Raw genomic sequence first — 13309 nt, 5'->3', positions numbered from 1 at the left:
TCGCACCAAAAACATGGATACCACTAAAGCTTGACAAACATGACACAAACATAAAGTAAGTAAAAATAAAGAAACAACACGGCGTGATCTTGATATGACTGTATAAACTCCAAATGCTAAAGACAAAAGTTAAAAATACCCCTTACCTCCTTCCTCTGAGCCACACACACACAAACAGAGGTGAATGCTCTCGACAAAGCTAGAAGGAAGTTAGTTACTAACCACAGAGTGTGTCTATACTAGCACACGCTGAAGCAAGACAAAGCTTCACATAAGCAGTCTTAAAGTAGAGGCAGGTGAAAAGGCAGGAAGGCACTACGGAGGGGCAAACTGTCCACAGCCAATTAAATCTCCAGTCAGTAAAAACAAGCCCCGGTTCACTTGGATCTCAACCAATCACGGGCAGTGTCAGTTGAGGAATGTGTAAGAAGTAGGTGTGCGGGTGGTGGTAGTAACGAACGAGATGTGGACTTTGTGAAAACTTTGCAAACCGGGGTTGTCCAGACGGGTGGTGCACTTATCGTCAAAAAAAAAATCATCCGCTCGCGTGGGCTTCCCCAGAGCATAAAACAAACATACACAGAGACACGGAGAGCATAAAGGGGCAGTTCCAAAACGACAAATTAACTAGGAGGAATGTAAAGACAGACTGTGGAAATCACAGCTGCATGAACTGGCTATTAAAGAGTTTTGACAGCACAGAGCACCTCCTGACATCATATAGTTAGATGACATATAATCATCTTTACTGCAGCCGACTAGGCGCTGGCGGTTACTGCACGAGTCGTATGTAAACACCCTCACATGCTTTCGAAGGTGTCCGGACATGTTTTGTTATGAAATAACACGAAATATCTGAACTCACAGGATTACAGATTAAAGGACAAGATGTTTTTCCAGCGTGCAACAAATCCTGCCAGACAGTCTCCTGGCTCATTTATGGCAGGGATCAAAAAGTTAGATGTAGTTGTGCATGCCAAAATAATTACAACCACATCTGAACAAGCAAACTGGGACAGCAAAGAAAAAGTACACTCCGAAAATGTGATATGAAAGTACACAGGCAGCATAGGCACGTTGCGTACACATTGTATGTGTCTTTGTATTAAATGTTCAGTTGACACTGTCTATAACTTAGATAGATAAGAAATATCTGACCTGTAGCACCAGAGACTCCTTGTCTCCCTCTAGGCGAAGCAGTCGTTCTTGGTAAGTTTCATTGTTGGCTGGAGAACAGAGGTTCACCTGGACAAACACACACAGCAGAAACACACAAAGTTCATAAAGAGGTTAAGGATGAAAGATAAGGGACGGCCTATTTTTATCTTCAAGCACTGAAGCAGAGAGGCACATCCTCTGTCCCTAAATCAGTAAAACTGCAGTCTTGTTTACACCAAAGACTGTATAGAAAAAATGAAGGTAGCCAAGGTGACCGTTTCCAAGCTTCTGTTAGCGGATTTTAGTCAGTGGCTTTTTTGGTGTGTATGTGAGAGGTGGAGATGACAACTTGTTAGCCTGCAACAAAAGCTTCCTAATGAGTCTTTATTTGTCTAAACCACAGATGAATAGATACCTGCTCATCCTAAACATCTTAGTTTGGAAGCTAAATTTGGCAGGTCTGATGCTGAATTACACCTTTACCACCCAGCGAACACGGGGGGGATGCGCTTCCCCAAGACAGGGGCAATTTCATCTAGTTACTCATAAGCCAGACACAACTAGGTTCTCTAAAACAGAAAAGAGTATCTATTATTCACAAAACTGCACAAATACATTATAAAAAGTGCTGTTGAAGTCAGAAAATAACTTATTTACTTTGTCTGGGATGCTTTGAACAAAAGCAAAACGCATGATTCAGCAAACATACATATTGCCAATGTTGAATTTAAAATACAAAGACGTGTAAACTGTTAGATTACAGGTAGTCAGACTGAAATATCTATACAATAAGATTAGAAACAGCCAGTAATATGGCTTAGCTGTTAACGTTAAATGCATATAAATGTCAGAATATTGCTGATTTTTGCGCTTCTGATGCTTCAGAGTTTGACAAAGAACCAAGCTGTACACATAATCCTCTCGCTTAATGTCCAGAGCTGATCTGGGCAAGACTGCTGACTCTTGCACAAGGAACTCACAGAGCCGATGCTGTATAAATACACATTTTTCACAAAGCACATGATACGAAGTTATGAAACATCATCTGACTCATCTGACTTCTGTTAATCTGGAAATAGCAGGATAGCAGAGCCAAATCATCGACATTGTGCTAAAGCTTGTGCTATAATTTCCACCTTTTGTCATCTCTGACTACTGTAAGTCTAACAAAATATATCATATATCAATGTATTTGCAGCAGCCTGTCAGGAGAAAAAGCTGTGTCAGGCTCTGTGTCGAAATAGAAATGCTTTCTAATGTGAACTTAAGAACATGCAAACAGTGAAAGAGACATTTCCCTTTGGTCAGAAGTTCTTTTGCCAGTTCCTTATTGCCATAACCTGCTATTAAGGTTATGGCAGAATTATGCACTCCACAACTCAGGAAGTGAAAATGAAAGTCAAGCCGAACATTTTTAAATGGCTTTATTCCTGAATGATGATGTCTGTCCTGTTTCCATTTCTCTGCTCAGCTTTAAGAGTCAGAATGTGTTTGAATGCTGCTGGCTCCTCCACTCCCCAGCATGCTGCTGCAAACATTTGGAAAGAGAGGAAAACATTCTTATGATAAGATGATATTTTCTGCTTCTGTCAGCAAGATTAGAAATACCACCTGTTGTTAGAAACACTTTGGCTAAATCAGTTTGCATTTGCAGGGCTGTTAAACTGCATGCTAGGCTCGTGACAGCTGAGATTTAGCTTTGTGCTAACCCTACATAATGTTAAGAAACAGAGTGACGTGTACTGGCCAGTAACATTGTATCAATGCCAAACAAAGACTGTGTGGGAAACAGCAATATTACATTACAGCTCAAACCGAATGAGCTCTTAAAACTGGAGCTTCAACACTATGTTTACCCTTAACAGAAATCTTGCTATTTCTTTTAAACCAGATTCAACAAGGTGCTGGAAACATTCCTCAGAGGTTTTGGTGTATACTGACGTGACAGCTGTCAGTTAAACATCTATGATCCCAAAGGTGCTCTGCTGGATTGGTATTTGGTGACTCTGGAGGCCATTTGAGCACAGTGAACGCATCGTCATGTTCAAGACACCAGTTTGAAATGATTTGAGCTTTAAGACATGGCGTGCCATCCTGCTGGAACAACACGTTCTCACTCCCAAAGCGTAACATTTTACGCTAGGTGACAAATCGTCAACATATTACGTTTTCGGCTACCCACCACGTTCCTAAATGACGACCTCGGAAAAATGAGGAAATATGAGAACCGTCTGGACTGAATCTACACATGTTCGCTCTTTTTCTTCAAATCGCTTACAAACACGCTATTTAATGTCATTAAAATCCTGGTTAAGGTCAGGAATAAGGTTATGGTTAGGGCTAGGGATAAGGTTAGGTTTAGGGCTGGAATACAGGGCTGGAACGTCTATTACCGCGGGAGCGTCATTGCACTGGATTTCAGCCATAACCCGCCGCGTACCATAAGAACGCCGAAGGTCTCCTTTCGCGTTCCTCAGGAACGCCGCGGGACGTGACAAAATGTCGGCATGTTACACCTCGGGAGTGAGAACGGGCTGGCTGGAAACAGCTGTCAGGAGATAAGGTACACTGTGGTCATTAAAGGGATGTATGTGATCAGCAATCAGGTAGGCACTTGGTGTGGTCTTCTCCTAGTTCTCATCTGCTTCACGTTTTGAAGTGCTGCACATTCAGAAGTGCTCTTCAACAAATCTTGGTTGTAAGGAGTGAGTCTTTGAGTTACCGTTGACGTCTTACATCAGCTGGGCATTTTCACACAGGGAAATCACCGGATGTTTTGTTTTTTCAGACCATTTCAGGCTCTGCCTCTTCCGGGGCGCGGGGGGCCCTCGGGCCTCCGGCCTCTGGGCCTGCGGCTCGGTCCACTCTGGCACAGCTGGCTGCCGGCAGAGCCGGCGGGCGCGCCGGTGCAGGCCCCTCTAGCTTCTGCTCGGTGGCTACTGGGTGACCCCTCGTCTGGGGATCTTCAGCCCTTCCCATGAGGGTGGCACGGATGCCCCTCCGGTGGTCCTCCTTGGGCTCTCGCACTCTGGGGCCTCTGGATGTCTGGGGCCTGGATCTCCTCCATGCCTGCTTCATGCCCTGGGGGACAGGGCTATGGCTCTCTACTTCCTCTTGCGGACCATTACATGGGGAAACCATTTGAATACAAGCGCGCTGATCCACACAGGTGTGCACATGGATGTTCACTGTTCGTAAACTTAAATCACACCTTTCTTGGCTGCTACTTCAAAGCACATTGTGCGCTGTCGGTCCTGCGTGCTGCACAACAATATTCAATATTTAGTATTTACTGCTGTTTACACTTAGCTAGATTAATGCGATGGTGTTGTGTTTAGTATGTTGCTTTGCTTTTTTTTTTGCTTGTTTTCTATTCTTTTTCTCTCAACAGGTGATCCAGGAGATTTTTTATTCTTTTTTTTTCCCTTTCTCACTGTCCCTCTCCCTTTCTTTTTTTCTTTTCCTTCCTCTTTCTTTCTCCCTTTCCTATCCCTCACTCATGTCTGTCCCGTCTGTAACAATTGAAAATAAAATAAAATAAATAATAAAAACAAAGGTCGATCAAATGGACCAATACGGCAATGCCATGATGATCCATTTGGCAAAATAAATCCATTGGGTATCCTTGTTGGTCTTCAGACAACAATTATGACGGCTAAAGAACCAAATGGGACAGGCAAAAAAAAAAAAAAGAAAAAAAGCTGGGCATTTTCACACAGGGAAATCACCGGATGTTTTGTTTTTTCAGACCATTTCAGGCTCTGCAAACCCTGTTTTATTTGGGAAAAGTAGATCAGCAGTTTCTTAAATGTTCCGACCACCTTGTTTGGCATCAACAACCGTGCCATTTCCAGAGTCACTTAAATCACCTCTCTTCTCCATTCTGGTGCTCGCCTCGACCATGTCTGTGTTTACTTGGCTGCTTCATGATTAATCCAAAGATAATTTCACTTGCACCTGCTTCTACATGTTTGATTGTGTTTTTCCCCTCTCACCACCAAACATCCAGTGTGGATATATGTTATAAAAGTATGAACCTTGTATATGACTACTTGAAACACTAGTATTGACACCAGCCCAAAAGTCCATTATAGATCTGTTTCCACCTGAAATGACAGAAAGCAGTAGCAGCTGTAAAGGAACTGATGGTCATTCTGGTAATATATCAAGACTGTGTGTGAAATTTAGATCTGAATTAAGTATCACAGTCATTATTATCCATTATTACAATCAATCAAATGACTGTGGATAATGTTAAAATCACTTGTAGTAGTAAAACCACATTGTCATCACTCAGCACTGCAGTTCACCTCAGCTGTTAGCACATTTTGGCTAAAACCATTAGTTTGTTTTAATATCTGAAGTACTGAACTTGGTTACCACTGATTGCATTTCCATCAGCAGGTAGCTGTATTCATCAAACATCCCACTGGTGATACTAAAACTTAAGTTAACAACCAATTTGCAAACATGAAATGGTCGCATTTGTCCTGTAGGAGTTCAAATTGCATTTTAGATGAATGCTGAGGTTGCTCAGGACTACTACAGGATTACTACAAAGAACTAAACACTGAAATGCATCCATGTTCTGTAGGGCATGAGACAGTCCAGAGAGGACAGGAAAAATATATATTTCATTTGTTAAATATTTTTCTTCAAGAAAAGCTCATCATGTTTTTGGTGGAATTAAATGATATTTCATTTTTAACCACAGACTATGCTGATTATGGCATCTGCAGTGTTTTCTTGTACAATGATGATCGTGTGTCGGTGGAACTTTCTGCATCTGTCCCTAAAGACTTGAGGGGGGCCCAGATTTGCCAACAATCCCCACAACCATTACTGTCATTTAAGCAATCAACATTTAAGCCTCTTACTGCCAAAAATCCACTCCACACCCGTCTAAACTATGATTAGCTTAACTAGCTTCAAAGTCCAGAAAAAATAAATATATAAAACGCCTTTAGGCTAAAATATGCAGCAGTGTAAATGTAACTGTTTGCTACAAGAAGCCGACCTTTCCTGCTATCATGACGATGACCCAGTTTTAAAGAAAACGTAAACATCGAGGGTTTTTTTGTGCTTTTAGCTGAAACTCTTATCTGATGCCACAACAACTACTCTAAACTTTAGCTTCAAGGCACATTAGTGAGCTTCCAAAACCTTATCAGTCTCTTTTATCCCTCAAGGGCCGTCTCAGCGCACAGATGAAAAACCCTAAAATCAGCCTGTAATCCTGGATGAACTGTCTGAAGCTGAGGTCACAGGATGTACACCAGCTAGGTCACCTGACGTGGACCATATGGATGCATTAAACCCATTATCAGACTTGAAATTAAACAGAGACGGGGGTAGAAAGGGGGTGGGGGACAAACTGTTTCTTTCAGAGTGTCTCTTAAGTTATAAAATGTAAGGCTGTAATAATGTTACATTTACAGTTTCTCATTCCAGTGGGAAATCTGCTGTAATCACAGATCTTCCCATCAGAAGACCGAAGAGAAGCAAGGCCATTTCAGGGTGGTGATGACACAGCGTTTGAATGGACCGATAAAAGAAACCAGGCCAGTCTGTTTTTATCTGTTATCGCCTGGTGGATTGTGTGAGAATGGACAGAGCAAGACGGTTTGGGGCCACAGTGTAATGTCTTTGCACTATCATTATAAATTACAGTTCTGCAGTTGTTTTTTCAGTTTCCTTGAGTTTTCCATTAGTACTTCTGACTAAATCTGGGAAATTTAGCTGAAAACTACTAGAATATTAGTAGCAGTAAAAATTTAATTAAACAGGTTCTCTCTGTGAACCTAGAAAATATTAAGTTTTTAGAGGCGTTTCAGTTTGTATCATGAAGTAAAAGTACTTCCAGTACAAGTAAAAACAGGGTGGAGCATCAGTTAAATAAATACTGACCCATTACCTTGAGTGGTTTTTGCTTACACAGCACATTTTTATTCAAATATATTAAATCAGGTATTTATGATAATTAATAATTCCTCTAATCAGCCAAGAAAATATTTAAATCATTTAGACCTAAATACGAAATTATCTTTTGAGTTTTTTCAGGATGTTCTCTCAAAAAACAGGACCATAAAATTCATATTTTATTCAACACTAATGAAATTCGAATCATAGTTCTAGTGCAATTTATATAAAGTGAGTACACTTCACTGCAGCAAATATTTAACAAGGCTTTGCACAAGAGGAGAGGAAACACTATCCACTCAATATAAATGATTACACTGGAATGAATACAGACATGTTTTCAGGGTGTTGGTTTTATTATAGTCGTACTTTTCTCGGTGTATTCACAATAAATGTTGTGGCCAGTGGAATGGGTGGAACTGTAATGACATACAGTGGCGTGCATGATCCCAGTGTCTAAGAATGCATGACAACATGCAGCACACTACCCACCTACTTTAAGTGATTCACATAAAAGTGCTCCAACGGTCAGCGCTCTGTAAGCAGGTAACATGTACGTCCACAAAATTCATGTAGAATTTTACTGCTCACTTTCAAAGTCAAAGCCTGACCTTCTATCCAAAACCAAATGCTTTTAGTTTTTGGTTTTGTCCCTCGTTGGCCCTAATCTGAGTCGTGAGTGCTCATTCGATTTAGCGCTGCAGCAGCGTGTGGAGCACATTAGCTTAGGTATTCTCTCTAGTCACACCACAGTGTCTCTAAATGCAATTTAAAGTCCAATTCAATTTGATGTCTGCTCAGCTTGACAGTAAACAGTCCCACTGAGTGTGGAAAGTGAATCTGAAGGTGAGTCAGTGGCATTTAGGATGAATTGTCATTTCTGTTTCTCCAGATCCAAGTTTGATTAACCTTCATCTTGATCTTACCACTATAATCACGTTAGCCTCAGCAATTCGAAGATGAAAACAGCTGTTTACTGTTACGTTTGTTTAAAAAAAGACAAAGAAAAAGGAAACAGGACCAAGCTGGCAGTGTGGGAGAAGGGAATGATGGCTGGTTTAGTATACTACTAAAATAAATGGCCTTTTCTCTGTCTGGAAATAACCATCACACACGGATTAAACAAAATGATCACCTAATTTGCTCTTTAAAACTCTTTGTTAATTTGGTCCTCATTATCTAAAGTAAATATGTACAGTGCTTATTTAACAATTGTATCAGACCAACTGTCGTAGAAACACTGAATTAACTGAGTTCCGATTTTGATGCCCAAATTTGAGCTGGCACACTGGACTTCTCTGAGAAATCAGAAGTTAATCAATGCAAACATTAAAACAAATTTTTCAAATGCAAGTAAATAACTGTACACTCTGGAGTTTTTTTGTAAAGCTCTACATTTGAAAATTCATAGATAGCAACGATAATTGCATTTTAGCTTTAAAAATAGAATTTTGATTAGTAAGTAAGGGAGTGAACTTTATTTATATGGTGCTTTTCAAAGACATAAAAGCCGCAAAGTGCTGTATAACAATAAAACACAATTAATATCAATAGAGAAGTGAGTGAAACTGAATAAAAATAATTAACAGAAGAAAGTCAAAAGGCCTGAACTTCTGCACACTGGTGCGTTGATCATTACAGAAACATAAAAAACCTTACACTGGTCTAATAAACTTGTTTATCGCTGTAGTCGTATCTGGAACAATTTATAAATGGCAGCTTTGCTGTTGTGGGACCCTGTGATGTTCTCTGAGCATATGTGGAAAGCCCACACCCACCCACAGAACAAAGCAAGAATAAATGATCATATCCAGGACACTGAGGTGGATCAGTTGTAGAGCAGAAGTGAGTCGCAAAGCAACTGTGAAGGCTGAAGCAGCGTGATGAGAGTTATAACTGCCAGAATGAGATGTGTAGCCTCAGGAGAGTATCAACTCACATGGGCTAGCACTGACATCAAGCTAATCTGCTGAATGCTAACAAAGGCTTTATTTCATTTTTAACAAAACAGACTGAATGAGTAACTTGGACTATTTACTTCTATATGGACCCAAGTGAAAAATTAAAAGAAAGAAAATAAGAAAAGAGATTGTATGAACACCTTGCATAAATAATGTTAATTTAATTTAAATACATTTTAACATGCTAATGTTTATTTCACACATGCTGGCCAGGTCAACAGCAAGTAAAAGAACTCAGATGTACATCCTCACACACAGACGCATCTGTGCACCTTTGTAAGGGTTCATTTAATTAATGCTATTTCACTCCACCCCTAACTTCACTCTACCTCAGATACATTATAAGATGCAGACGTGGCAGTAAAACAAATCCTGTCAGTAATCTGTTGGACGATTTGAAACACTAAGAGGCAGCTGAAAATCACAACGATGCACTGACAGAGCAAAACAGAGTTCAGGACAGTTTCAGCTGGGTCGTTGTAGCCGTGCCTACTAGTTATTGGTTCAGTCTATGGTTAACTTTGTCTTCAAAGTTCCTCTTTCCAACTGTAACTATAACATGAAGTAGCATCACATTTGTTCAGTGCACTGGAGGTAGACAACTGATTGTATCAGTGCTCCAGATTGAGCCATTAATAAATCTTAGTTTGGGGTAAGTTTAGCAAACCTCTTGACTGGTGATTTTATGAATGCAATGAGGGAAGTCTGTGCTTTTTTGCTTAGAGTGCTGAACCCTCCTACCGGACCTGGATAAGCAGTAGAAGATGGATGGATGGATATTTTTTTATCATAGCATACTTTGAAATGAAAGTTATTCATCTCATTCATTTAGCTAAAAGATAAAACTGACCTAATAACGTTCCTAGAAGTGTAACTCACCATCTGGTGGCCAAGTGGTAAGATGCTCCCCCCCCCCCCCGCTTGAGCGGGGGGGCTAGAAGGAGGAGTTGGCCGTCCGACTGCGGTCTGGAGTGTGGGGCCTCCCTGCTGCTGCGGAGTCGGGGCGGTCTGCCTCTCCCCACCGCAGGGAAAAGGGTTACACCACCTGGGTCTGGGTGCAGTTCCCCCCTCCAGGGGCAAGGGTACCTAGACCCGGTTCGTAGAGTACGCTTGGGGAGTGTGATCGTGTGTACAGCGTCTCTTTATGTTTGTCTTCACGTTGGTTGAGTGTGGAGTAAGTGCATATGAGAGCATGAGGGTGGGAATGGATGTTTGTATCTGTGTGTGCCTGTATGTCTGTGTCTATATGTCAGGTTGGGTATCAGACGCCACCTCTCTGGGGACATCTCAGGCCCTCCAAGGTTTGGAGGCCTATCTCCCCCCACCACCACTTCCCCTGCCAGTGGCGGACTCCCTCAGACATCGGTGCGTTGGTGGTTCTTTGTGTCTGGGGATGGGCGTCCAGGTACACACCGGCTCACTCCTTGGCGGCCGCTTATCGGGGCCTGGAGCCTGGGGGTCGCTCGGGCCACTTCGGAGGTGGGGTGCCCTCGGCCTCTCGGCCTGGGGCTCGGTCACTCAGGCACAGCTGGCTGCTGGCGGAGCTCACGGGTGCATCACTGCAACCCCCCCTGGCTTCTGCTCCGCGGATGCTGAATGACCCCTCATCTGGGGCTCTCCTCAGCTCTTTCTGGGACAGTGGCGCGGCTGCCCCTCTGTTGGTCTTCCTTGGTCTCTTGTGTTCTGGGGGCCTCTGGATGTCTGGAGTTTTGATCTCCTCCATACCTGCTTCATGCCCTGGAGGACGGGGCACTGGCTCCCCACACCCTCTAGCAGATCATTACATGAAGGAACCTTTTAAAAAAAACAAGCGCGTCCATGCTCACAGGTGTACACACGGGTGCTCACACACACAAACTACACCCTTTTTGGCTCCTACCTCAAAGCACACTGTGTTCTGTTGATCTTACGTGCTGCACAATAATGTTTAATATTTAGTATTTACTGTCATATTCCCATATATCATTGTGATGTTGTTTATTCTATTACTCTTGTTCTCTTCTGCTTGTTTTCTTTTTTCTTTCTCAACAGGTGATCCAGGTGATCGATAGATGCATTTTTTTTTTTTCTGCCCACTCTGTTGGTTTTTGTTTTTTGCCCTTGTCCCTCTTCTCAGCTGTTTCTCTTTCCCTCTTTCTTTCTCCCCTTCTTTCCCCCAGTCAAGTCTGTCCCGTATTCAGCAAGTGAAAATAAAATAAACAATAAAAGGTGAATCAAATGGACCATTACGGCAAGGCTGGGATGGTCAATTTGGTAAAGTAAATCCGTTGGGCATCTTTCTTCGCCTTTAGACAATAATTCTGATGGCAAAAGAGCCAAACGGGACAGGCAAAAAAAAAAAAAAAAAGATGCTCTTATCTAACCTTATAACCAAGTCCTGACCCTCTCACAGCCTTTTGAAGTAGTGTGACGAAGTGCAGACTGGCCAACATGTCTTCAGTCCAGGTATACTTCAAGAAGTCAAAGAAAGAGCCTGTTTTTACACATTCTCTGCCCTGGTGAAGAGTCATTTCTCAAAATATACGTCCACTGTGGCAAAATATAAAATAATAATCCATAAAAATGACACAAGGCTCATAGAAGTCTAGGGGGACTCACTGACAGGCTTAAACTTTCTATCAATCTGATGAGTCACTGTGTCAGAGAAGTCCGAGTAGAATAAAGTTTTAGCGTTAAATGTTAGATATTAGAGAAACAGATAGGAAGTAATGCAGAATGATGTGAATGAGGCAAAATGCAGCAAAATCTTTTAAGCATGAGAAGGAGCCCCTTAAAAGAGACACCTTCAGTGAAGAAAACTGCATGAAAGGAGACCGTTTTTCTTTTTTGCACAACTAAATTCTTATCATATATATTCACAGAATAAATCCCAGAGAGAGGCAACAATAAAAACAGCATAAGTTGATTTACTGTTAAGATCTTTGCCATTGACTTTAGCAGTTGCTGGAACTCTGTGAATGATCTGTGAATGTTAGTTTAAAGGTCACATCTTGAAGAAAGAAACTGCAATAATGTAAAACACTAGCATGCTTAAAAGCAGCATAGCTTCACGATTTTAAAGATAAATTAAATAAAAGTAAATCAGATAAATGTGACATCGCATCAGTTAAAGACTTGCTCACATGTCTTTACAACACAGATCCTGCAGCGCTAAGTCTCTCTCTGCTTAACCCCCAGAGCATTAGACACTGCTTTGACAACAACAATCAGCTGATAGTGAATATTTCCAATCTGATAACACAGTCCTCGTGGATGCGTGCCTTCATAACACAACAACAACAACAGGAGATGCAGTCCAGCTCTTGAGCTGAGGGAAATTACATCACAAAGTCTGTCGCCAGGAAATAAAACAATAACAGCAGGACAATGACAGGCATCTAAAGTGGAACAACTGCTTTGCGACGGCAGCTTCTCCTTCAAACATCTCTCCCCTCTCTCTGTTTTCCAACTAAAAGATTCCTCCGAGGCATCAGTCTAATGAAAGGAATGTGCAACACGGACAGACACGAATATATTTAAAAAGGGGGGAAGAAGAAGACGCAGGAGAAGGAGCATACAAACAAACCCTAACTCACCTTTTTCAGCCAGGAGAAGTGTCTGTAGAAGTCAATGGGAGTCTCCATGCTCCCAGCCCATTGCTGCCCTGCCTATTTTCTTGTGTTCTTATGGGACTATCAGCCTCTGAGTGTGTCTTATGTGCAAGTTTCACAAACTAACAGTGGACTGAGCAAACTGCTGCAGCATGTGAGTACTGTCATGCAAGGGTGCGTGTGACTGCGATGTTCACAGCTGTGGAGGAGGGCTTTTTATGATCTCTGCCTCCTCAGAGGGAAAACTCCCCCCTGCTTGGTCCCCCTCCTCCTACTTCTCTCTTTCCTTCTTTAGTCCCACTGTGTTTTCCCTCTTTTTCTCTCCCTACTTACTCCCCTTCTTCACTTTCCAACTTATTTGTCCTTTTCCCTGGACGCTCTCTGCCTTCTCCACGCCCTCTTTTATTCCCGTTCTGGTTGGAGTTGTCGGTCCCCCTCCTTTGCCCTCCTTCCTTTCCCCTTCTCCTTCTCTTTTCTTCCTTTCTTCACTTTTGAATCGTTCCCCCTCTTTTCTCTCTCTCGCTCTCTGCCGAGGTCCATCTAACAGCCAAATGGTCAAGCCGAAAAAGAAGGAGGGGGGACGGTGGGAGGGTTTGCCATTTTTCTTCTTTCTCTGTCATCTGTTTGTGTCTCAGTGTTGGCCTATGTTTCCTCTCTCCCGCTCTCATATGTAGCCTCTAA

General features: G+C 42.1%; 1 protein-coding gene across 4 annotated transcripts in view; it reads right to left on the bottom strand.

The window, feature by feature from the left end:
* The window catches only part of ppfibp2b (PPFIA binding protein 2b), a 104850-nt gene that overhangs the window by 46253 nt on the left and 45288 nt on the right, over positions 1 to 13309 (bottom strand). For all 4 annotated transcript variants that reach the window (XM_084936303.1, XM_084936300.1, XM_084936304.1 and 1 more), the window contains exon 4: positions 1159 to 1245. In XM_084936303.1, coding sequence (XP_084792429.1) covers positions 1159 to 1245 — 87 coding nt within the window. The remainder of the gene's footprint in view (positions 1 to 1158; positions 1246 to 13309) is intronic.

This window comes from Perissodus microlepis, chromosome 7 (genome assembly GCF_051167445.1).
Source record: "Perissodus microlepis isolate ML-2025 ecotype Zambia chromosome 7, ASM5116744v1, whole genome shotgun sequence".
Lineage (NCBI taxonomy): Eukaryota > Metazoa > Chordata > Actinopteri > Cichliformes > Cichlidae > Perissodus > Perissodus microlepis.
This window is presented reverse-complemented; position numbering and strand designations above follow the sequence as displayed.